Genomic DNA, 27566 nt, shown 5'->3' on the forward strand with positions numbered 1-27566 from the left:
CTCAATTCAAAATCTATTTGGATTTCCAGATACCAATTGTATTATTGTTATTGGAATAATAATATCCAGCAGTTGAAGTTTGTTTGATAAATTAGTCAAATTAAGCTCCTTTGCAAAACTATTGATAGAATTATTTAGAACGTTGAACGTTTAAATTAATTGTGTATAGGATTTAATTACTTAATTAACAATGAATAGTCCAGTCATTTAGTAGTTTTACCTGGAAAGTTTTCCGGAAGTACCTAATGAAAATTGGTATTTATATAGATTTCGATGTGCTCTTTACGAATTTCAACTTTGCGACCTCGTATGGTTGTCGCTCGCGCCGCCATATTGGAAAAATACTACGTAGTAGGTAGCAGTTTTTCTTAAATGTTTCCTTTCGGATTAATTTTATGACAAAACATGCTTAGAGAAACTAAAACTAGAGATAATTTCCTATTTTTAATGTCTACCTAAACTTTTTGTGAAATGAATACTTTAGGCGTAGGAGGCACTCCTACGCCTAAGTATACTTGCAAGTATACAAGCAAAGTATACTTCTATATGAGTTTTGTCCGAAAAACTTATTTCCTCCTCACCTTGAAGTAAAGTAACCGATACGGTTTTTTTTATACACAAGTAGTTCCAGAAATTCTAAATACTAACCCACATTTTGAATATTTGAATTAAGTATCAATTCAATCCCCAGAATGCTAGTAAAATATAAAATGCATTGTATTCTGAACAAACTTGCACCAGCATTTCCGTGCATCACTTGTATTTTGAGAGAAATATCACTTTTATTTATTGTGAAGCGATGGAAATAAACACATTCTTTGGGTACACGTCTAAGAAGGTAGATGTTCATGTTCTGCTCGCATCCGGGAAATGTTATAAAGGCTCTATTGAAGTCAACATTCTTAGTATATTGCCTCAAGGTCTGTGTAAACTGTGTAGGACTAACCTAGTTTAAAGAAAAAACATGTTTGTTCTCTGTAGCTGTGCCTTAAATAAAAAAATAACATACACATTTTACCAGGTCACTTAATCATGTTTAGGTTCTTTATTTTATTTACGGTCAGTCAAGTAAAAATAACAGTCTCGTACTTTGGATGTCAAATTCTAAGATCAAAAAATAGTAATGACATTTTAGAGCTAGTCATAATTATTATGATGAGTAAAATCCAGTCATAGTTGTTGCTTGGTTCGTCAGTAGGTAGTTATTGGAACGTTTAAGTTATACCTATGTAAGAAATTTCTTTTGAAGCACTAAACTAATCTGGTTAGTGAATGTAAGTATGTCATAGTTGTTGGTCGTTTTTTTTTTTCGGATTTTTATAAGTGAGCAAGTGTTTCTATTGAAATATACATAGGTACTCTGTAATTTTTGCCTGATAAAATTGGCTAGAGATAAGAATTTCGTTGTGATATTGTTCGGCTAAAAATAATATGAATGCAAACAGTAGAAAATGAAAACTTAAGGATTAATTGTAATTTTGTTGATGGACGCCGTCCCCCGCTCATCAATTCAGATATTGCAGGGCTTACAGTTCAATTTTCGCTGCAGTACCAATTACGCTGGTGTTGTCCCGATAAATATCCACTTAGTTATTTTAGTAGATGCAAGACGTGCCCTGATGCTGGGCCTTGGGTGAATGTTTTACGAATTCCACTATTATTTTATCAAGTCTTCCTGGCGAAAGTTATTTTTCTTTTCTTTACATTATACTTAGGTAAATGAGACATGAGTTAATACAATGTTCTCCCATACCTTCTTATTGCAATGTCCATTTTTGGATCCTTTACTCTTACTTGTGCGTTAATTCTTGCCTCAAATAAAGATTTAAGATTCTAGCCCAGCTTGATATTTTTACAGCTTAGATAGGTCGCAGCCGCAGATCCAGTAGGTATACCTATAACCAATCCTATACGAGTCTTTGGCTGTAAAAAGATCCACAGACAGGCATTATAGTTATTTAGTTCCTATATCTTTGAGAGTTCTTTTTACCTCTTAAGTCCATACATATGCCCCTAATTAATTAGATAAAATAGGCCCTTCTTCAATTTATCTTCTTCCTCACAAAATATATTTATAAAGTGGATAGTGGAAATTTTTCCAAGACAGCATTTTTCTGGTGTCCTAAGAATCGTTTCAGTTTTTACCTACCTGTCTTTTACAGTGTATTTTTAATGCAAAGCTGCTTTTAACACCGGAATATCGCACGAGCTTTCTTTTGGTTTCCTAGAATCGGGTCACCAGTTCTAGAAATTACCTTGTATAAAATGTGAAAGTTTGCCTCTAGGAACGAATTAGAGTAACAATGAGATAAAAGGTACTTTTTATTATTCGTTAAATAGATTTTTATTCGAAAACAATACGCTTTTGGTGGCAGCGAAATGTTATTACGAAAAATATAGACAGAATAAATTACAAGAGAGGAACGAACTGAAAATACAGCGTATAGGCGTAGCATAGGATTTGTTAATATTACTAACTATAAACATATAACATATTATAATATTTTATGTAGGTATTATATTGGTATAAATTTAAGCAGCTATTTAGCACCGCCTACTGAAATTTTCTGTTTTGCCCAAGGTTAGCTGGGAGAGAATGACACTTGGCATTAAGCTCGCCTTTTTGTACTGATCATATTTTTATGTGTGCGCAATAAAGTCTTTAAATAAATAAATAACTATCTATTGTCCGCAGCTTCTACCGATTCAATTTCAGTTTATCTTAGAAAAACATTATCGCGTTTTTAAAGGGGTATCCCGCTTAACCCCGATAAAACTGTTTTCCCTAGATCTCAAACTATGCTTGCTCGTACCTTTCTCCTTTGTAACAGACTTACAGAGTTACTTTCGCTTTTATAATATTAGTATGAGGCGTAAGGCTTGCTATAAGTGCTGTTATAGCTTAGGAAGAAGAACTTCATTAGGAAGAATAAGCATATTTACTTTTAATTATCAAGTAAAGATCAAATGAGACCCTTAACTAACTTCTTTATTAAATTGATACCGAAGACAAACCGAAGTTCGCGCCGATAATATGCTTAAACACTTGCCGAAGCAAGTCTGATAGTTCTATAGACCGCGCGTGCGGTTTGGAGTTCTCTGAACTACGCTATAATCCCCTTACAACAATCGAGCTGGGAGAGAATCCTCTTATCATGAAATATGATTCCATTAGTTCAAAATTATGAATGAATGATTTATATTCGATTGACTTTATACATATGAAAGTTTAATAAAGGTAATGACTGCGTATTCTGGTGTTATTATAGTAAGTTATTAGTGTATAGCAATCCAACTGTGCGGCTGGCTGGGAGATTCTGTAAGTAGGCTGATCTTGAGGGATAAGTCTCCCTCCGTCATGCGCACTTGGGGCAGTGGCGGCGCCACGTGCAGGGGTGACAACTTCAAAAACTCTAAGAATAAGCCAAAAGTCTATCGCAGAAATTGACGTAGGTTCGGGAAGTTTTTTATCAACTCATACATAATACCTACTTATCTTGAGGGCTCATTTAATTAATTAACGTTAACCACTTCATTGATACCACGAAAAGTTAACTCCTTACCGCTCATCACCTGTCTAAACTCTCGCTTGAAGATCTTAAATTAAAGATAACTTAGGTGACGCTAAGTAATTTAATTATAGATCTTAGAAATTCTAGTCAATTTAGAATGCAAAAAATACACATAAATTCCTTAGTAGAAAAATCCATAGTTTAAATAGTCAACTTAATACGTAGTTATGTATTATTTTGTATATTTGTATCAGTTGGCAACCCTGGCTGTGCCGCCCGCCAGACCACCGCGGCGTCAATAGCGAGACGCGCACAGGGGAGCGCGCGACTGAATTTTGGGTTACGACTTTTCCTAGACGCTCGCCCAATTCGCACACCGTCTACATACATGAATATCATTCCTTGAAGTGACGAGTATTTATCACGTTCTTGCCACAAACATTCATCTCAGTATCAGTATTAATTATAGCTTAAATAAAATTTTAAAGTTTCATCAAAATCCGTTCAGTAGTTATTGCGTGAAAGAGTAGGTAACAAACATACATTAATAAATATTCACACAAACTTTCGCATTTGTTTCAAATCTGAAGTTCAGTTCACTAAAAGTTGTTGAAAGCATGATCTCATTTTAATATCTACAGAAAAAGGACGTGCCAAAGGTTCACAAAGCATCTAAAACAGTAGGTAATAGCTGTCCTACAATATTTCCACATTTAATTCTGTTTTCTTTTCTCTGCAAACACATTGAAGTATCTCTTGTAAAATCCGTCACATAGCTTAAATCCGTTTATCTAGTTTTCCTTTTAAGTCGCAATGTATTTTCTTTGTTTCCTTTGAATCTATTCTCAAGGCACGTCGGAAATAATCAAGGACAGAAACGATATAACGTTTAATCCGGAAGGTACGAGTATATTCTTACACAAAACACGATTTTACCGTTTGCTAGAGATTGAAATAGATTGAAATATCTCTGTTACATCCAGGGAACAATGTTTTTACCTATTCTAAAAAGTGGAGAATATGTGTTTTTATTCTGCACGTTAACTGTAGGTAATGATAATAAACTTAGTTATAATTTCGGTAAATAAACAGTTAAGGCGATTAGTGTCCTCAATCCGCGTCAAATGGGCATTTTGTAAAGCCTACTCCTCTTTTACTGCTGGACAGAAATAGTTGAAAAAAATATATGTTATACAATAGTTCAAGGACTACATTTGTGACGTTTGAATTTTCGCTACGTCTCTTTGTTTAAGCGATTACTCTCTTTATTTATGCATGTAATTATTTTAATTGTTATCATGTGCTATATCAATAATAAATCAGTTAGAAAAAGTTGTTTAATGTATCGTTATTACGTTTTAACGCAAATACGCCCATATACTGTGCTCGAGATTTAGTTAGGTCTTTTAACATAATGTGTCATATTTTTAAAAATTATAAATAACTTGAAAAATCGAACTGCCTAAGGCGGGAATTGAACCCACGATGCCTTAGGCAGTTCGATTTTTTCAAGTTATTTATAATTTTCAAATTAGTTTGAGATGCGACTCTTAACGCTAAAAATTAAATAACTATATAATGTGTCATAATTTATAAATAAAACAATTTGCTAAATATTTTCATGGCTTTATTTAAGATTTGGATTATAAAAAATATATATTTATGTAAGCAACTACTCGTATAGATTGACGAATCGTATGATTGGGCTTTATACGTGGCGTAGTTTTGCACATACGCCTATTTGCCTAAAATTTTATTTTGAATCTAATGGAAAAAAAAATTTTTTTTCTTACTGACGTTATAGGTTAGAGCAAAATGAAATCATTTCTTAAATAATTGGAAAAAGGCGTAAGCGGCAGTTTCGCCTTTATACGTAGGAGCCATCGCTATAGGTTGTCTGGAAGAGATCGCTTCATAGCGATAAGACCGCCTAATTGTACCTTATGTGTTCCTTTTCTTTCTGTTTCTTTTTATGTGGTGCAATAAAGAGTATTTATTTATTATTATTATTATTCTTTCACAATTATTATTAACTAGCGGCCGCCCGCGACTTCGTACGCGTGAATCCCGTTTTTCCCGCTAATTCCCGTTCCCGTGGGAATTTCGGGAATTCCTTTCTTAGTGCACCTCTACGGTACCTAAGCTACGTCCCTTCCAAATTTCAAGTGCCTACGTTTAGCCGTTTAGGCTGTGCGTTGATCTGTCAGTCAGTCAGTCAGTTTCTCCTTTTATATATTTAGATTTTACTTACTTATATTTTCAAGAGTTATTAAAAGAAAAAAATTGGAAACTTGTCCATTGTTATGTGCTTGAGAATGAAAAATTTTTTAGCTTTAAACTTATTTGGCGGCTGCTACTAGAGTGTATTCGTTGGATCGCTGGGGAATAGTGGCGGCTTTAGTACGGCGAAACCTGCGATTCGTACGACTAGTACCGGGATTACGTACCCGGGAATAAACCGCTACCGCATGAGTGACTAAATCGTTTTTATTATCTCCTCTGGGTCTAAAAGACGGTAACCTAGTTCCAAGATATCTTCAGCTTCCTTTAAGCAAAGGCTACGTGTTTGATAAAGTAGGACACTTGCCTTCGGATTTTATTAAAGTTTTAATATATGCTCGCGTCTCGAAAGATGAAAGATTGGAGATAATGAATACTTGCTCGCAAAGTTGGTCAGCGTTCATTGCTTATCGTGTGTGAATATGTTATATGATTAATATTCACATATAGCGTCACTGTGTAATATATTGGTTTGAACAGCACAGTGTTATTTCTGTGTGACTAATTAAACCATAGTTATCGTCGGGTTGATGACTTATATTTAGATAATAACCACTGGTTACAACAATTAGTTGACATAACTGCTGATCAAAAACGGCCTTAAGTTAAACAACAAGTTGCCGTTCTACTAAGTGAAAGTGTTACGTTGCCGTATCCGAAATAGAAATGAAGGCTTTAGATAGCATCTGAAAAGTCAACGGCCTAGAGGGAAATGGGACAAGCTGCCGTGTTCCGAACTAATTCCACAGCCAACACAGATGAGACTTCGCCGCGGATTTAGACTAGCTTAATGGAAACACGACAGCCCAATTAAATAACCATTAACAGGTAGAAAATTGGCCAATGATGCCCTAGTAACCCTGTTGCATTAGTAGCAGAATGAATTAGGACTAGAACGAGGTTAATGGTTATCTGAAAATATATTATGGCTTTTTTAGAGTGGTTAGTTAGCAAGGTTACAATAGAGTCGACAATAGGTAGTACCGTGTGCCTACCATGAGTTTACGTTAGGTGTGCTCGCTAGCGACTGCGTAAAAAAATGACATTTAAATGTATGACATATTGTGCAACGCCCCTAGCGGCTACTTTCAAGAAATAAAATCTTCATAAAATTTTTTGACGTATTCGCTAGCGAGCTCACCTAACGTAAACTCATGGTAGGCACACTGTACTCTAATAAACCTAGAGACAAATTAATTTGGTAAATTGCGCTAATTACAAACCCTATAACTGTAAAAGATTTGCGTGGCAAAAACAAAAATAGAAATGTGTGTCTGTCAATCAATAGTGATGTTCATTAGTTAATTAGCTACCTATAGCATTATAGGTTTGTAATATTAAATTGTCAATAACGCTGTAGTAATTAAATACTTAATAATTTATTCTAGTTGACTGGTGAATCATAAGAACTTATTTTATTTTGAAGATTTATTTGAAAACTTTTTTATCCATTGTTGAGTTGACTCTATTTTCTTTCAACAGGTACTCTTGAAATCAGCCTTATGACATCATGGACGGTGCGGACATGTATACTAACACACTTATTCTATTAAGTTAATGGTAAGAATTCTAAATATTTTGGTTGTTTCATGCTACAGGCATAGCGCGCCTGACTGAGTTTAGGTTTTTGCGACAATGGAGTGTTTTTTTTACGTCAAACGTCAGCGAAACTTTAGATATGCCAAGATGTTGGCCAAGACATATACCTACCATGACAGCTTTGTTCCACCACAAAGACAAAGGTGTCTGAGTTTCTTCCGCCATTTCTTCCCAGCCCATATGTTGTCCCTAAGTGGTGGTAAGGCAAGCTATATTTGGAACGTGAATAAGCACCCTGGAAAGGGCCTAAGTACTAAATAAAAGCTTTGACTTTGCAGGATCTTACTCAGTTAAGCGCTGTCTGTTAAAATTGTCTTTTTTAGATATCAACGATGAAACAAACGTAAAGCTCTTTAATATTTCACGTTAACTACATAGCCTGTTTATAATGTTATGGTGCCGCCCACCTCGCGTGGTCGCGAGAAGCGACTCGCGTGTCAAATGTCACGCGCTGCATGCATGAAGCTACAGATAAAAATGGAGGCCACACTCCGAATACCTACTTGAAGCACAAACTAAGTATCACTATCTCGCTCTCTGTGGGCAGACTCGCTCTTTCTAAATAAACAAAAAATATAAAATTGCTCAAATTCAATGAAACCAATGTAAAATCCTTATTTCTTGACATAGGTATCATTAAAAATGATAAGTGTAATTACTGGTAAAACGTTTTAGGAAGAAATTACTGTAAAAAATGTGAAAAATGTTTACAATGATCCAATGTCGGAAATCACGAAATAAACACTTACGCGTGGAATCTTATGTCACTTCCAGGACACCACGTACTACCGCAACCACGCACTACAAAATTTTGCACCAATTCTTGTGATAAAACAATGATTATTTCTTGTAAACAATCTCAAACGAAATTAGTAAAACTGCTTAATAAACAAAATAGTAAACAACCGCCATGATGGGCCGGATTGGGCCGATGTTGCCACATGGTACCGATTACCCAGGAATTGGGATTGTAATTCCCTGATTCGCCAACACATTAAGCCTAAATGGCCGACAATTTTGTGATTTTTTATTTAACTAGGTAATCTTAGTTTCAAATATTAATTATTTATTTGTTTAACTTCTGATTTGGTTAGTGAATTGGCTATTTCGAAGAATTTACAAGGAGATTTAAATCAGAAGATAGCAATACTACAGTTCANAACTAATTCAGCTTGCAAAATTCCACCCGAACAAACATACTTTACACACAACATACATTGTAAGCTAAATAAAATAAAATAAAAAATATTATCCCATACAAAATGTTCATGGATTTGTAATTTTTGTTAAATACCTTACTATATGGTGCGCTAGTTTAGAACATTTCGGGCGATCACTTGCGCCTGGGTTGAATGACATCGAAATCAAGGTTCATCAATTCAAGTTTAAAATAATAGGCAGTAATGTATGAAGAAAGAGCTTCTATTCTGTACCTACCTATGCCCGTGTATTTTTGATCGGTGTCAAATCGGAGTTTTCGTGCGGGGTGCGCGGGTGTTGTGCGAAGCGTGAAGGTCAAACGCTCAAGGTCATTGAGGACTCTAATCGCCTTAATAGAGACGAGCATCTCACGACAGTAATTTGTTTCTTGATTTGCCACTTTAGAATGCAACAGCGTGAAGGCAATAAGTAATTGCAAGACGCGCTAACAAGTTATGTATGACGATGTTCTGATGCTACGAACATCCACTATCTCTGCATCAATATGATAAAGTACATTTTTACTGTCGTACTACTGTATCTCTTTTATTGTATGTGTGAGGCAATGCCATTAAAACACAATCAATAACAGTAATTAAGATCGACAGCCGGTGACAGATAGCCGTACGCGCCGGTGACTAGGCAATTATAAGACAAAAGCGACCTAGACCTAATTGATTGAGGTAGGTTCTACCTCATTCAGTATTGTGTCGTTAACAGTGGCATGTACGACTATTATTCTAGTATTGCTGAGTGTTGATATGTGTACACAAGCTGGGAGAACGAAGAAGTGTCGTTCAAACCTAAGTATTGGTAATTATTGTAAGCACTATTTGAATTACTCATAACGAAACACAAAAACGTAAATTATTCGTAGAACATTACTGAAGATGAATGAGTTGAAGTTGCGAGTATCTCGCAGCTCTTAATGAATTTCAATAAACCGTCTTTTCAGGTTTGGACATTACTTATCTTTACGAATGTAATTTTTTACTTTAAATAAATAATGGAGAAGTTTCGTGATGTTAAAAACATTAGGTTTCACTGAATGAGATTAAAATATAGACCACAACAAAAAAGCCGGTGAAGTTATTTTTGAAATCCATCAAGAAATGGCTGAGAAATTAATTATTTAAATTACCTCCATATTTTCACGTGGAACTTCAAACACAGCACAGGCGGTGCCGTGACATCATGCCACCTGTTCAAGTTTCAATCACAATGCTTACCACCCCTGACGCATTGTCGAGAGTGACACTATAATGTCAAAGTCTTCTTTTTCTTTTTAGATATGGTCTGGTCAGGTCTTGGATATGCCAAAAAAGGTTACACAATTTTACTAAGAAAGAATCTTGAGTAACCCTGGCTGTACAATTAAAATCTAATAGATTTAAAAAAAAATGGATTTCTAAATATCACTGGACCAGGGGTGATTTACTGTTTGTACTCCGAATGACGGTCGTGTTTTACACCGATCAAAATGGCGCGAATATTTGTTATGCGCAACTTTAGGGCCCTGTAACTACACACANGTTAATAACTTGTTTTTGACAAATTTGACCGTAAATGACGGTAGTCAAATTTAATCACCTTAGTCATTTTCAAAACTAGCTAGGCCATCGACGTCCGTTCGGCACATTCGCGACACCCCTAACCCTAACTTTTGGATTTCGACCGCGTCCCGAGATTTGAAATTCGAAGGAAAGCTCGCGTTTCGTCGGTTTATATGAAGTTATAATACTGTATGATATTATTACCGTGGCGTGGCTAAAAGACCATTGGTCACCATTTTTTTCTTTTATGACATTGTACGGTTTGCACATACAAATGTATGTGGCTAGCTAAATAGCTAGCCAGTGTCAATAGAATGTAAAATTCAAATAATTATAGGTATTAACTATTAATGATATTAGATGACCGATAGAGTTCCAGTAAAGATAAGGCACTCGATTGATATCACACGCGGACGAAATTACCGTACTTGACGCTTCGCTTTGCGGCCAAGAAGTCAAGTAAATCGTTTAGTAACAAGGTCTGTTGCAGCCGAAATGCCTACGAGGATGATGGGAGCGCGCGGCGCCGGCGCGGGCGCTGATGACGTCAGCGTGGCTGACAGCCCGCTGGCCACCATCGAGTCGCTCACGCAGGCCGCCATCATAGCCGTCATGGGCGTAGCCATCGTCGTCTCTAACCTTCTTATAATAGCTTCCTTTCTCAACTTTAAAGGTAACAGTGAGTATTATTCCACGTTCATCCATCTGTACCGTACCACCTACGCCATTTGCATACGCTGATTTTCATTTCGTGATTATTAAAGGTTAACGAGTATTTCAAATGACTATCTCGAATTGAAAATCAGAGTAGTAGCTTTTTAGAGTTAGCTTAAAGTATGGTAAGTATATTTTACGATATAGTTTCAGAAATGTCTAAATAATTTTCGAGAAAAGTGCCAGAGAATAGCCAGCTATGGGTGCCATTTCACCTCCATATGCACATACATACATACGAGTATTATTATCACGTTTTGAGTGCAAAGATTTTAAGCTTTATGAGATCAAAGTCGGTCATGTTTTGGTTTTGCTTCTTTTCGACGATGGAGCATAGTTTATTCAAACTTAAAGTAGGTAATACATCTTATCTTATATATTGGTAATACATAATAGTATTCTTATTTAGGATAAAATATCAAGTGTTAAGTGAGGTTATGGTACTTCACTTTCGCTATCTCTTCAGTGAAAGATATCCGAGCTTTAATGGATGATAAAAAGTAATTGGTGAAAGAAAGTAAGTTTAATAGATTGAGTTCACAACTGCTAACAAGGATCTAGGAACACGAGAAGCGTAAAAGCTTTTTCATTTGTTCCACCAACATTTATTCTCGGCTTAACTTTTCCATCTTGCGATCGGAATGCCACCTATTGACCCCGTCCAACCTAGTTTCTGAAGGCTTTTACTTCTCATCTCAATGCTAGTGTTAAAAAAAACTGTATCAATGACGACACACAAGTGATGTTGAATCGACCCCGATCCGATAGCATCGTAGGGTTTCGCTGTATCGCATTAAGTATTGTAATGTGCAATGTAATGTAGGCTAACGTAAATGCGCCTATTACCGCCAGTTTTAGCTGACTTCGGATAAACGTTAGAAAATTAGATATAGGACGTGGTGATAGAAAAGACACTTTAAGTTATTTATAACAATGATGAATTAATCTTTGAATTTAAGTAGTAACAATGAGTATACAATCACACAATAATTAATAAATAGCAATTTAATCTGAAAAAGCAGTTGCTTCTATTACCGACCTATAGACGAGGTGTGTTTCTATTAACGTTTTTTCTGTTTCTATTACCGACCGCTAAGAATATTGCTCTTCAATTGGGTATATTCCAAGAGGCACGGGTTCGATTCCCGCTCAGAGGTTCGGGAACCACTTGATTTTTTCAAGTTAAATTTGTTTTGCTTTTAGTTTTAGTTAAATTTGTTTTTTTTTTTCAAGTCCATTTTTTTTTATAATTAAAAGAGAAAAGGCACGCTTCTCTAAAATAAACAAATAATCAAGCAGAAATAGTAGAATAATAAATTCCTCTATTATACTTTATTACGCGGTACCTGGTGTTCTAGTGAGTAGTGGGGGTCATTATTTAAACTGTATTTGAGTTTTAATAAAATTTAATTTTCATTAAATATTTTATTTTTAATTTGACTATTATTTTTAATTAGTTTTTTATTGAATTTAATTGTGTGTGATTGTGTATTTTAATTTACACTGTATAATTATTTTAAATTATTTTTTTATTATTCAAAAGATCTTAAAAAGTTACATAGTAGTTGTGATAACGCATGATTGGTTTGGTGTCATGTCATAAATGTTAGTTATATACAAAATACAGGCTTATAAGTCTTCGCAGGTGGCGTTATAGTTATGAGGCGGTAATAGAATTAAGTATGAATATTAATTTATTCTATTAGCGACCGTAAAAAAAAACAGTAACTAGCTAAAATATCTACTTTAATGAAGACGTGATCAGTGAAGTGTCATTTTTATTAGGTTTTATTTTATATCAAATAGGTACTAATTAGAATTTAACAGGTTTTTATAAAATCTATTGTCATACATTATTAGAGATATTCTTTAATGTTCATTGCAGTTTTATGCCAAACCTATGACAATTAACGTATGGCGTTAATTGATTTAATAATGTGAAATATTCTTATGAACCGATCAAGATAACAAAATGGAGGTTAAATGCGTAATTAAAGATATAAATACCAAAATAAAAAACGTTATCAAAATTCTAACAACGCCATGGGTCGTTATTAGGAACCAAATTATTAAAAGTGTTTCTATTACCGCCCTTATTTAAAATTGTATTTAATCCATAAAAATACAGCGAGAGGGCTATATTGAGGGTTTATTAAGGAAACTAAAGTACGAACTAATATTGTTATGCAAAAACATGTTGGTATACTCATTTTAAATGTGTTAAAATCGCTAATTAATAACAAGGTGCACCTTAAGTAGCTGGGAGCGCGTCAGTATGAAAAGTGCGTCCGTTGCGGGCGCGTCCCATTTAATGTCAAATAACTCCGTTTACGGGTTATTTACGAACACAAACTTTAATCGTTTTGATAGTCAATAAACATATCTAGATATTTTTTAGGTAACGTGTTTTCTGGAACCTGTTATTATGTCTTTTATGAAAGAAAGAAAAATAGGGCGGTAATAGAATACAAATTTTGGGGGGTCGTTAATAGGCGCACTTACGTTAGTGGGACGAATTTGTTTCCTATTTTTGAATTCACTAAGGAAACCTTAATAACCGATTCGTAGGCTTTGAATGCTTACGTACAATCCCGCTTCTGTTCTGCTCTTTGAAATATGCCCCGAGCTAGCAATCTCATATCCAATCAACTGCAGTTTATTTTCTGGTTTCCAGAAAATCCGCTTTCACCTTTGCGTCGCAGCGCAAAGCGAATAATATGTGAATAAACGCTTTATAAGTGTATATTCTATGTTGTGAGTAAATGTTGAATATTCTATGCTTGGATATAAGTTATTGTCAAAGAAACCCAGCCAACGAAAGTTAAATAATTTAATTAAAGAGGTATTTAGTATTACGAGAGAACATCTTTGCTTGGGCTTTAGTATAGTAACGCGTTGCAACGGCTAGATATGGTTATAAAGAAATAAGTTTATATTTAATTAGGTAAAAACTAAGACAAAGTATGTTGAAGAAGATTACTTACGTATTTTTTATTTTGTTTTGCAAAAGTTTGAACAAGCACTATTACCTACTTATCAAATTAAAAGTAGTTATGTATGATACATATATTATATAGGGTAAACCAGAGAGTGATTGCCCACTGGTAGTGATTGCCCACTTTAAGAATAATATTGTATGGTGCTGACTTTGAATCACTCTAGTTAGATTTGAATTTACTAAGTAGATGGCTCCGAGATCAATGTACAGTAGATTTAAAATTTACAATAGGAAACACTAAAAAAAAAAAGTTATGGCGGATTTTGTCAAGACGGGTGAAAATGTTACTCAAACAGGTAAAGACTTTAACAATTTTACTAAGGAAATACTTGCTTAGAGGTTAAATTTTTTTTTAAAGTTATTTAATATTCAACTAATGGTGTATAGTAAATGATGAAATTATAAGTGTTTTCTCCATTATCAACGAAAATAACTGATAAAATTGGATTTCTAACGGTCATTTTAACGGTGGGTAATCACTGCACGTAAATCTGTATATTTTTAGTTATTGCCCACCATCATTTCAGTTATTGCCATATGTTAATGTATAGTTATTGCCCAGGGAAATTATTATTAGAGTGTTGCCACCATGCAGTAGCAGTGTTTAAGTTGCTCATTGCTAGACTTGTTTTGCAATTTACAGGCATAAATATTTATTTATTTATTTATTTATTTATTTATTTAAGGATAGTACACAGCACAATATCAATCTGTAATAACAATGTAACAATATTGAAATGGCTTTTAATGTTTCATTTTCAGTATGCCAAAGACTCCAAAAGTTCAATATAGCATAGAAAATTTGCAAAAAGCGATCGAAGCTGTACAAGATGTATCCAACAATTTATCTACAAGAGAAATTGCTGAAACATATGGTTTGGCTTGAAAAAATTGATAAAAATTCAAACGCAAATACAAAAAATGAAAATCTTACGTTAAATCTACTAGTGAAAATGTTAATTGTTAGGAAATAGATACAACTTTAGGGAAGAATAACCAACAGCTAATTGAACATTCTGAGCAACCACTTGAACTGATATCAAAGAAGATAAAAAAATAAATACATATAAAATTTACATATAAAATTCAAATTTTTGCGTCATCTATGTTTTGAAGTAGATGATTCTGTCTCTACCGATTCTGACTCATCAACATCAGCTCAAGAAATATTTGATAATATTATAGTTTGTTAATAAGGCCAAACGCAATTTATTTTGAAATTTTGAAGACTGTACTACTAGAATTTAAGTTTAATGTTTTGTTTTGTTTATTTAAAGCCTATTTTGTAATTTTAAAATTGATCATTTTGTTTTAAGATACTGGGCAATTACTGTGCTTTGATGTGGGCAATTAGTGTAAGTAATGGGCAATGACTGTACTTTTTGGAGGATTTTAAATTTATTTCAATATTTTTTAAGTTACGTAAGTTTTAACTAAAAACTGTTAATATTCTGTTTAACAGTTTATTGAGTTATAAGAAAAAAGTCATAAATGGTCGTAAATTTAAATACTTTCTTTAATTTTTCATCTCAATGTGTTTGAAATCTTTAAGTGGGCAATAGCTATACGGTTTACCCTAGTTTAAATTAAACAAAGACCAATCTTAACGCACATTTTGGTCACAAATTGAACTAGATTTACGATTCTGTTAAAACGCACAAAATAGCTTTAATATGCAGCGATTAACAAAACAGGGCTTGTATAATTAAATCATTGTTTATAAAATGTGAATCAATGCAAATTGAAATGGGCGCGCGTGCCAACCGGTCGCTCATTAAAATAATTTGTGTACAATCGGGCAGCGTTTAATTTACTGGTCGTTTTGTTTTCAGGTCTGTCGAATGAAGTGATCAACTACTACCTGCTGTCGCTGGCAGTGGCCGACCTGCTGTGCGGTTTGTTCGTGGTGCCGCTGTCGGTGTACCCGGCCATCACGGGCCGCTGGATGTTCGGCGACCTCATGTGCCGCCTGGCCGGCTACGTCGAGGTCACCCTCTGGTCCGTCTCAGTGTACACATTCATGTGGATCTCCGTTGACCGTTATCTAGCAGTCCGAAAGCCTCTCCGTTATGAGACGGTTAGTGCGACGGTAGATATCTTTTTCAATATTTAAATCAGCTTTAAATGTTCTCAGCTTCTGACTAGCACGAGCAACATACAGTCTTTCGAACCAAATCATGCTTTTTGTAACACTCGAACGATCATGTAAATGCACAACCCTTCCAACCTGTTAATGTTTCATCTTCAGTAGACCCATTACCAAATGTAGAGCGATAGTTGTCATTTCCTAAATCACTTCGTGTTGACTTCATCTCATTTGATCGCTATAGTATAATTATTTCCAAAATGAATGGTTTACTAATGCAGTTATTTTATCAGGTACAAACCCGCACAAGAAGTCAATGTTGGATGGTGTTCACTTGGATATCTGCCGCTATGTTGTGCTGCCCGCCCTTGCTCGGATACAAAAAAGAGGCCAATTTCGACAAGGAGACTTTTATATGTATGCTGGACTGGGGCACTACCTATGCCTACACCGCCACTCTTGGGATCCTTGTTCTCGGGCCGAGCGTCATCTCCATTGTCTATAACTATTTTTACATTTTCTCGATGAAACGCAAGCTGAATAGTGGAGCCCCGATCCACGACAAGGAGTACGCAACGGCACTGGCGGAGAACCTTTCGAACCCGAGCCACTGGATGAGCTTCGTGCTGGTCACCACGTTCTGGCTCAGCTGGGCGCCCTACGCGGGGGTGAGGTTATACGAGTACATCACCGACCAAGAGTTGAAAGTACCGATGTTGCATTTCGGCGTCGTTTGGCTTGGTATTATGAACTCGTTTTGGAAGATTGTCATTCTGATTTCTCTTAGTCCTCAATTTCGGCTGGCGCTGCGTATCTTGTGTCTGACGGCGTGCTGCCGCACCAAGGGCCGCCTGCAGGCGGAGCTGATCGGCATGGACAACGACGACTGAACTTGATGTCATACATATGTTACAAATGGCTCCAAAATTTTAGATAGAATTTATGGAAATGATTGACGAGAAAGTAAGTTGACATCAAGAATATGTTCTTTGTAGAACCGACTCAAATTATGTCGGAGCTGAATTTACCTAACGTTAGAAAGTTTATATGTTTTTCAGGACTAGGTACATTTACGCTAATTAACTTAAAACGAATAGAGATCGCGATCATTCCAAATAGTTACCTGACAGTACACCAATCACTGTGATCATAAAATTCACGATATGGAAAATATATGGTTAGACATAGAGACATATTTTATTATACTCGTAAAAGCCGAAGATCTAGTTAAGCATATAAAATAATAAATATTTTTTCTAGATCATACAATGTAAAGCGAATGAAATGAATGAAGAAAACATGAAATAACATTGCTTATTGTTGTGGTAGTAGGTAATAAGAGAATCTCGGTGTTTATCAATTTGTTCGGACAATAAAATGTTATCTAAACTGAATGCATTTCGCAATAAATCCATATCATTTTCAGAATTGGTTAATTTTACATTAAGTAGATATTGTAAGCTTAATATTTTAGTAGATTTTGTCTTGATATCGGTGAATCTCAATTTAATATTTTGAGGTCAAAAAGCGTAAAAGAGGAATAATTCACAATTTTATTTTAGAGTTAGTCATTAAATTACGGCGAAATAATCGTATGCCAGAAGAAAAGCTAGCACGATAAGCGCACATATTTATTTAATTGCTTAAGTACTTTTTTGTTAAGTAATTGGATTATTTCGTGGTTTGTCCAAACGTTGTTTTTGAATTGTTTTTGTTGTAACTTATTCCGATTAAGTAAATACTGTAATTGTTGTAGATGTTAAAATGTGTAAATAATATCATGCTCATGGTCTCGCAAATGCGTGGAGACGTCGCGGATAGCATTTATCGCCTGGAATCGTGTGTTCAAATTTTTCTCAAATACATGGCTGTGCTTTACGATAATTGGCGTTAGGTTAATTTACTTACTTGGACGTTTTAGGTTACTTTTAGTTTTGGTGAGGATTTTATGTAACAGAAACGGTAGTATGAATTCTAAGAATCACACACTTTGATTTTCCAGAGCATTTAAACGTCCCTTGGAATACCTACGAGTAGAATGTATTTGTGAATAAACAGTTGCAACTCCGGCTAAAGTTTATAAATCGTTCGACTTTGAAAGTTGTAAGAGTTCTTTTAGGGGAAGCCCGGGCAGCGCGGATAAGTTAAGGAAAAACAAAAAAATAACACAGAATTACTTAACTTAGGAACAACCTTTATTTTTCATTTATGGCACATATCATCACAATTGCAATTGTAAAGTTAAAAGTAGCAAAATATAATATCTTCATACTTAATTATTACTTTTTCTAAACCTCTTCCATTATCCGCTTTACCCGACCCGGTCGGGTAAAGTGGATAAGCTACGTCGGGTATAGCATATTAGGCAGTAACTCCTGACAGTCATCGCAGAAATAACTGTCAAGTCCATCATAATAACATACAATTTTAATGTGCCCAACGGTGGCACTCTGAGCATTGGATCCAGTCCTCCATGGGTGGATCCATTTTACTATCATTTTTTTGTATTTTATTGCTTGTTTGCTTTTAACTGGTGTAGAAGTTAATACCATTTACGTTTCTTATTTGTTTTACGTTTATACTTAAACACTATTCTGAAAAGAAAAGAAAAGAAAAATAAAATACAAGTTATACTCATACAAGGATAAGTTATCCGCTTTGCCCTATCCGCTTTGCCCAAAACGTGTATTTCTAAACATGCCTTTTCTTAACATTTCAATTGCGGTTTAATGTAATAGGTACTAATATTACAAATATTACTAGAAAACATTGTTAATCTGCAAAACTAAATCGTTCTTGGGTTAGCTAACAGTAAAAACAAATGAAATGAGAACAAACCTGATCGAAAATCGTAAGAAGAACACACTAAACAATTTTTTTGTCACAAAAATAAACGAAAGGCACCAGTCGCTTTGAACCAACTGTCATGGCGTAGTCAGAGGGGTCACTCGTCTACGCAGCCGCAACTTGTAAAGCCATCTCTTATTGCGTTCCAGAAAAATCGCTTATCCGCTTTACCTGGGTTATTCGGTTTGCCCGGGCTTCCCCTATACCTACTAGCAAATAGTCCTTTTAACTTAGAAGGACAATTTAAGAAATAATAAAAAGGCAATTCATTGATAGATGTTTGCGGTCAAGGTTTATGCTGGAGATATTTTTAGAGATTATTATACTTAGTTTATCTACAGCCGCGAATTTTGATTATTTTAACCTACTCGTAGTTGGTCATCAACACACACAAACCGTCAGGGACATCTTAGATTCTTGTCGTCTCGATACCAAATCAGCAGCATCTCAAATTCTCATCTCAAGCTAAGCCGTATCTGCACAATCTTCGAAAATTGCCAATACTTTAGTAAGCCGCGAGTCTAGGCGGCGTTATCGTATCGGCACATAATACCTCGGTGAAAAATGTTCGCTGTGCAGAAGGATATTCGGTGTAGAGGTATTTCGTGAGATTTATTATGCGATTATTTAAATATACAGTTTGATGGTGTATAGTAGAACAGTTGCAATGCAAAAGGCTTCATGTTTCGTCCGTCTTAAAGTCAGAATATAGTATGTAAAGATTAGAGAGTGTCATTTTTTGTTAAGCTTATTAAACGTAACAACATTCATTATTGTTTGTTTAAAATTAGATTGAAAATAATTATTGTCTTAGAAAAATAAGCATAAAAATGAAAATGGTTATAATAATGAGCATTGAAATTCAAGTCCGTAGCTAACAAAGCCCGCAGCGCTTTCCTTTCGTTCTTTTTTGTCGACCCATAACTATTATTCCCGTTAACAATACAAAACAAATGAAACGCTATTGGTAGACTTTGCAAAACTTTTTAACAAGAAATACGGGTTTATGTTTCCTGCTTTTGCATTTTAGATGTTTTTAATGTTCACATTTTCATAAACATTGATCATTTCGACAGTTAATGAACAGCAACTCAATTTCAGGAACACTCATGACAAGCCAGTTTCAGCAAATTGGAATTCAAAACTCATAATAATAACTTTACGGGGAAATCTGCCGTTTAATCTAGTAAACTCCGCTCTCGTTGCGATCATATCACGGATGTCACAAGCACTCGGCACGCTATATTGGATGCTGTACTCGTATTGTAGTATTTAATAAAACGTGCATATCATGGGAGGATTCCTGCTCCGGGCCTGAAATTGGAAAATATACTTACAAGTATTCCACTTTCTGTATCGTTAATATCACGTAACTCTATTTTTCTGATCGTTATTTTTGATCCCCAACACGTATGAAAAATTCTTGTCTGGTGAAAAATTTGGTACGTAAAGTAGGTACCTACTTAAGGTTTGGTACCTACCTACTAAATTGCGACAGTTGGGTTGATGATATGCATTAAACAATAATTATAATAGAATAGTTATAAAACACTTTATAACTTTGGATTTAAAATTTATATTAGTAAATTGGTGAACAAGTAAGTAATACCTAATAGATTCCGTTTGATCCGAATTTGTTGCGATTTATTGAAAGCGCGATTTAACATATAAAATCGCGCTTCGACAGTTTAAATAGTTTTGTGCTGCAATATTTCGCAGTCTTCCACGAGTGAACGGCACACTTACTATAAAGCTTTCGTACAATTTAATGTCCATGTGTCCAATGAAGCCCCATAGTAAACACTATAGTCAGATATTTAAGTAGGGCGGACACGTCATCGGGGTCAATGTTTAAGCCTATTATGGTATCGTAATGCCGGACAGACCGCCATTGATTATACAGGGTGGTCCAGACCAGGTGGACATACATTTTTTTAAAAAGTTGGTTTAGGTATCTATCGGATCCCACCGGAAAATAGTGCTGAGAATCACTTCATTTCATAATCGATGGAGTTTAAACAAATCCGTAGAGTTCGAACAAAGTCACTTTACCAGAATTATCTTGCTGCATATCAATCAGATTTTTGTTTTGAGAGAGTGCAGTATCTAAGTTGCAATAAAAAAACTGGAATTAGCATTAGCTAACAAAAAAGAGATATTTAGTAAAATTATAACTCGTAATCGGATGGAAAGCGACTTTTGTCCTGGCGCAGCGGGGTCTAATGGGTCCCTAAACCAATTTCTAAAACAAATTTATGTCCGTCTGGTCTGGACAACCCTGTATGTACTTAGGTACTATATACTCTGATAATTTCACACTATCAGGATTAGTGCAATAGCTTGCGGTCGATCTAATCGATCTACTCATCACTTATCAGATGATAATGATACAGATCACTGGAAACAGAAGTGTAATTAAGCTGAATTCAATTGGGGTGCAATAATTATACACGCAATTAATTAATCCAATATTGTCGCATCAACGAACAAGGCATTCAGTAGATTGGTTTGTTGTTCACTTATTTATTTTCAATAATTGATAGATTAGTTATGATATTTTGGAATTAATGTTTCACGTACGTTTTTATCAGAAGGTAGCAAATATTATGTTTTTGCATCTGCAGCAAGAATTTTCAAAGCTTTTGAGCGTATTTTTAAAGTGAATAGGAATTTAAGAATACCAATCAGTAAAAATTGTAGTTTTGTGTGTGTTGATGACTTTCGTTCTCAGCTAAGCTCTAAATTTCGCAGAACAAAGCTTGTCCGAGAAAATGACAATAATTTTAGTAACTTTGAAGATTAATTTATAGTATAACTATCAAAGGTGAGCTCTCGGAAATTCTTAGCCGGAGTTAGAGCACTAACTAAGCGATGATAAACATTAATTCAAGGATAAATAAACTTCGCCTGCAATTTTCCATTCCGTAAAGTAAGTTTCCGTTAGCAACTTTCGTGCAAACTCTCCCCGTGCTGCTAGAAATGGAATTCGAAAGAGATCCTGCCTTGGTGCACTCATGGAAAAATAAAAATTAAAATAATATATGAATTCTGTTTCTTTTTTAATGGTCTATTTTCAGATGACTTCTCTTATTCAGTGAATAGGTTGAATGTGTCGTTAAATAAGTAACTTATGTTAAAAATAAATGTAAAATATAACTACTACGGTTTTAATCCCATAGTGACGAACTAAAAATATTTTAATACTTCACTTCTCAAAATTCACTAAATTCTTAGTAACATACGTGTAGGTAAGGCTTATTTTACTTTGCATGGGTTAGCGTAGTTATTAGTAAATTAATATAGAAATGTTGATATTAAGTAGAGTGATTTAAAGTTGACATATTTTACAAGTTGTTATACGTAAGTTAGATAATATGAAATGGCAGCCATAGGGCTGAAATGATGATGATAATGATGAAATAATATAAATGTGTAAGGTATTTACATAAAGTTCTTATGAAAAGTCTAGGTATAGATTTATTTCCAATATTGTTCAAATTATTGATATTACATATTTAATTTGTATTCAGTTACTGTCAATAAATAATATTTACCGAATAGGTACCTACTTGTTATTTTAATATAGAATGTAAAAGAGAGTAAAAAATAAGAAGTAAGTAACAAGAAACGGTTAAGAGGTATAAAGAAAGTCTTCATAAAAACCTAATTAATTACATGATTCTATTAGCAGGTACTTTGAGCTCGGGGACATATTTAAAGACCATTACTGACGCTAAAGAGCTGCCACCATCAAGTTTATTTTTATTTTTAATGCAGCCCTGTGAAAAATTCATAGGCTGGGTCGCTCCATCTTACTTTAACAAACGTCAAAAATATGTCGATTTCCATACAAAAAGCAACGGTTATCGTTACAGTTACGGTTAAAGTTAGGTGGTGCAACTCAGTCTTAATAATTTGTGATTGTTTGTCGTAGATCTTGAAACCGATAGAGACAGCGATGTAGTTTTTTCTAACAAATGATAAACGGTTTGCTGATTTATGTCGGATTGATATTGTTATATACAGAACTGTGCTCAGAACCAAATACACAATACAGGTTGTAAGCGACAAATTGACAAAAGCTGGAATTATGTTTTGTGTTTTACGACGTGGTAAGCTCGACTAGAGCTTTGTACGTGGTCATGCACGCGCGGAGCTTACGGCTATAAGGCTTTTGATGCGCTTATTAAACGATACATGCCTCCAAAATATCCATGGTAGAGTAAAGCCAGCTTTATTTACGCTGGCCGGTTGAAAATTTACCGCAACGATGTTATTATTTTGAACAAAGTTTACCGAAATAATTGGATTTGTTCACAAATTTTCAGCAATAAAAATCTGGTGCTTGTCAACAAAACATTCGATTAAAATTCGAGATAATGTTCGCTACGTGCCTAACTACAGTAGATTTTATCCAATAGAATTCTATTTAAACAATTCTCAGCCGAGAAAATGTTATAGTTCATTGCAGTACAATAAATAGTGTCCTAAATTGTAACAAAAGTATAAAAAATGCATTAAATTACAATATAGATAAAATATTAGAACTTTTAAATCTGTGTGTTGATATGTTTTCTCGTTTTGGTCATAAAATGTTTTGTGTAAAGCTGGGGCTTAATCCGGATAGTTTTAAATATGGTGTGTTAGTATTCTAAATAAAATAAGCAAAATATTTTTCTCGAAAGCATTTACAGTCTGCTTGATATTCGTTTTGTACGACAATATTAAATAGAAGTTATATTCATATGCTATATTAAATAGCTAGTGATATGAGCTGTGTGTTTTTATTTCCTAGCACGTTGTACTGATGTTTCAAATACTCTACTACGTTAAGTGTAATATCTATACAAATTACTGTATTTCTGTACATCCATCTAATTGGTTCTAGTAAGTAGTAGTGGTTTGTAAACATATCAGTGTCTGGGATGTTAGTATAGTTAATATCATTAGGTTAACTTGTGCATTGAAACTTGCGATGTTGGTTCGTACGGAGGCAAGTTGGGAACTGTGTGTTATTGGATGATAACTGTTTAATGGTCCGATGATTAGATTCGACTTATATTACTCGCGTGGCTCACAAACAAGGTGTCTAATCTAGTGATGGGTAACGCAATACGTAAACCCAGTTAAGGGCTCTTTCCCACGGAGATATCCCGATTTGCAGGAACTGTTTTTTTTCAAGATTCTGTTTAGTACCTAATGTGTTTTTTTTATCAACATTCACACGAATATTCCATTTGCAGTGTCCCGCAAAAACCGATCCGTAAAAATTCGAATTTCAAGTGTGATTACAGTGTAAACTTTACACGATAGTGTGAAAGCGCCCTAACTGCGCCTGTGGCAACTCACGCACATGTAGCGCACTAACGAGAGAATGCGAGGGAAGGTATAAAGTATAAAGAATGGAATAGGGAAACTATGATGATATTAACAGTTCCATTTTGTTACACCATGCCGCAAGTTAGAATTTCTTGTTACTGAGGTGATGCAAGTGCTGAGATACCCATCTCTAGTCTAATCAGAAACAACTGGCTAATATGTTTAAAGTAGGTATTTTTATATACATAGATCGTTTTATCCACGAAGACGCGCCCCACCATTATTCCGCTAATGTTGAGTGAGTTGAGTGATATCGGTACACGCTAAATTATACATGCATGTGCACTCATGCACACAGACACTAAAATAATGACGCTCGACGTGCTCGGATTGCTCGGATAAGCTTCCCTCGACCAAATATTGGTGGGGCGCGTCTTTGTGGATGAAACGATCTATACCTGTCTAGATGTCACCGTAAAATTGTGAATTCCGTCAGATTACAATCTGACGTAGTTAAATTACAATCTAACCTTAGTTTACAATCTAACGTGGTATATTATAAACTGTCAGAGTTCACAATTTCACGTTGACATATACACAAGAGAAGCTTATTGGACCGTGTACACATGTTTCAAAATAGTACGCTACCAAATAACAGAAATTCAGTCACTGTCAATAACTATGAAGTTACAATTTCGCAAATCAATTTCGCAAGCAATCTTTCTATTGTAGCGATTTCTTGTTTCATAATCAGGTCATTTTCTCATTCTGTAAACAACATGTATAATTATTATAAGTTTTATGCATGTATTTTAATTTTAAGTATAAGTAATATATTTAAGTATGTAGATAGGTGATGATGTTTATTTTGTAAAGGATTCGTCCGAAAATGCTGCCAAATCTGTTCTTTAGTACATATTTACAATTTAATGCATAATTTAAGGCTAATTACTTTTTATATGGAATAGTTAAACAAACACCAATATAAGTACAAATTAAGTTTAAATATTTTTTCATTTCTTTTTTATTTGTTAGTAACACTCGTGACGATTTGGAATGGCTTTCAATTCAATTTGCAAAAATATTTCAATAATATTTAAAAAAAAATGGAATGCAAGAGATTACATTATTTACGAACTGTTTTTTACAATAAAAGTCGAATCGTCACGAGTGTTAAGGCGATTAACTGGTGTGCTGCCTGAAATATATTTAAATGTTTTTTGCATGATATTGACGTGTGATTTTTATACTTATTCATTATTTATTTGTAATTTTATGTGGTTTGAATTCCTATAAAGCTACCTAATAACTAACTAATGAAAAGGACCGATATTGTATCTAATAAATTCCCAGTCATTAGAAACACTAAAAAGGCAGCACTGTCGCCGTAGAGTTCGCCTTTAAACAAATAATTCCTGCATAAACGGGTGATTCTCTAGACCATAACATTTACGTTATTTCTATTACCTGGAATGCATTCTTTGGGTATGCAAAGTGCATTGTTTGTCTGCTTAAAGCTTTAATTTATTTTGAAGCAGCAGCTGACGGGTCGCAGACGGTCACGATAAACTCAACGAATCCGACTACAAGTTGGGCGAGACATACGTAAATATTGTTTTAAACTTTTACAGCTAAATATGAATGCAAAACGTTTTCCCAGAATTCTCACCAGCAGCGCTAACAAGTTTGTAATTAATTAACGAGGTAATTTTGAGATTTCCATGAACTATTCCGGAATAAAAGGTGTTTGGGCATTATTCCGGTTGGTAGTTTGTTTTTCTCTGGTCTAATTATGGAACAAAAATCCAATTAGACCAGAGAGAATCATAGCTAGCTGCTGATGGATAAAAAATGGATGTTAGATACGATATTAGAGTCGTCGTAGGTAATTGATATGTTTGTTTAAACCAGATCCTGTTCTAAGTAACCAAAGCAAATGGTATGTGTATCTTAACCATGTTCCACGTGACATGTTCAAAGAAAATAAGAACTGCAGTTTCGACAGAAAAATACTTTATGAATTCACACAGTTATGAGAAGCTTATTTTATTTTAAAGGCTGAGGAAAAGTGGAAAAATCTCTCTCACCTTAGAACATAGGTACTAGTTAGTAGTTCGTCTAAAGCCGTATAGCCGAGTATTTTAAAAGTGCCTGCACTCGGAGATTTATATTAGGTCAAAGAAGACCGATAGGCGTTTGTGTCGCTTCTGATTCTTACTCAAGCATATCATAATTGAGTGTCTAAAGAATGCTATTCTTAGGTTTATATTTGGTACTTTTGCAATTCTTTTGCAATGGACATGGGTAGTCAGAGAATCATCCGTTCCATCTTTACCTTCTTGGACAATATGTATCTCAGATAATAATTTTAAAAATAATGTCAGCTGATTTGATAACTGCCGTTTTATCCTTAATTTTAAATATAATAAATCTTATACGTACCTACTCAATTTAATTTAGTGACCGAGATTGCGGAGTCAGTGCCATTTGTATCTTCCATCTACAAATCAAAGAGTACCCTTCAGCTGCTGACTGAAAAAACATCATATTGTTCATTATGTATAGTTGTCATCGCCATCCCATCGTGGTTGTGAAAACGAACGCTGTTTCGAAGATATGGTATTGGAGAGGTTTAGAGGTCAGTCCAGACAGAAAGACCGAAGAATGCGCGCGAGTGTCGCCAATGATTAGAACATTGACGTATCGTAGTCTATGTTTCATTATGTGTTCATGCGTTTAAAGCGTTCTCCAAGTGATTATCTCTTTCTAGGACTTGGTTTGTAACTTTGCAAGTACCTAATTAGTTTAGATGTAATAAGGGTCATCATGACTGTTAAATGGTATTTTTGCGTGGTCCTCAGATATAAAGGTTCTGTAGTAGTTGTGCTGCGTGGAATTAAAACTGTCATATTTTTAGGCATTATTACGACCCCGGACACGGCGCAGTAATTTTTAATGTGTGTATCTCTATGAAAACTCATTGAAAATGTATGGAAAACGACGTTTCATGCCTGTCGGTGCCGCCCGTATCGTTGCCGGTGACCGGTGTCGGAATATAAATTCACGAATGGGAAAGGATTTCATTAAATGTTATAAAATAAATCTGTAGATCACACTGTACCTCAATGTTAATAAATAACTGTACTTTTAAATCATTGTTTGCGTGTGGTAGATATAATATTGCATGCGGATTTATGATAGCATAATTTTAAATGAAAATATAAATATGGTATAGACAGAGTCAGTAGGGTAGTGGCATGCTCCCATTCCATTACCACACAGTAATGACATGCATCAAAGCGTCATTGGTTCATGAAGTAGCACAAAATGCGTGTCATTTATTATTATGTAGGTACCTATTAGTAGGTGTGCTTTTCAGGACGTCCCGAGTTTGCCCCAGCTACTAGTCAATTCCTCTCGCTAGATTTAAAAAGAAACAAATTAAATAGCATTTATTT

The 27566-nt window shown here is 34.7% G+C and overlaps 1 protein-coding gene and 1 long non-coding RNA gene across 7 annotated transcripts in view; one reads left to right on the forward strand and one right to left on the reverse strand.

Annotated features, from left to right (window-relative positions):
• DopEcR (G-protein coupled receptor DopEcR) overlaps positions 1-18056 on the forward strand; it is a 40403-nt gene extending 22347 nt beyond the window's left edge. For 3 of the 6 annotated variants that reach the window (XM_028318388.1, XM_028318389.1, XM_028318390.1), the window contains exons 2-5: positions 7275-7352; positions 10635-10823; positions 15689-15945; positions 16236-18056. In XM_028318388.1, coding sequence (XP_028174189.1) covers positions 10640-10823; positions 15689-15945; positions 16236-16832 — 1038 coding nt within the window. In that variant the 5' untranslated portion in view covers positions 7275-7352; positions 10635-10639 and the 3' untranslated portion in view covers positions 16833-18056. The remainder of the gene's footprint in view (positions 1-7274; positions 7353-10634; positions 10824-15688; positions 15946-16235) is intronic. The other 3 variants (XM_028318393.1, XM_028318394.1, XM_028318391.1) reach the window with 3 other exon arrangements.
• A 383-nt stretch (positions 18057-18439) lies between these two features.
• Positions 18440-18970, reverse strand: LOC114362847 (uncharacterized). The gene is made up of 2 exons (XR_003656719.1): positions 18781-18970; positions 18440-18536 (listed from the first exon to the last, which is right to left on the reverse strand). It is a non-coding gene; the product is annotated as an uncharacterized LOC114362847 (long non-coding RNA).
• Positions 18971-27566: the final 8596 nt, after the last annotated feature.

Source organism: Ostrinia furnacalis, unplaced genomic scaffold (assembly GCF_004193835.3).
Source record: "Ostrinia furnacalis isolate ACB-3 unplaced genomic scaffold, ASM419383v2 OfSCF6815, whole genome shotgun sequence".
In the NCBI taxonomy this organism is placed as follows: Eukaryota; Metazoa; Arthropoda; class Insecta; order Lepidoptera; family Crambidae; genus Ostrinia; species Ostrinia furnacalis.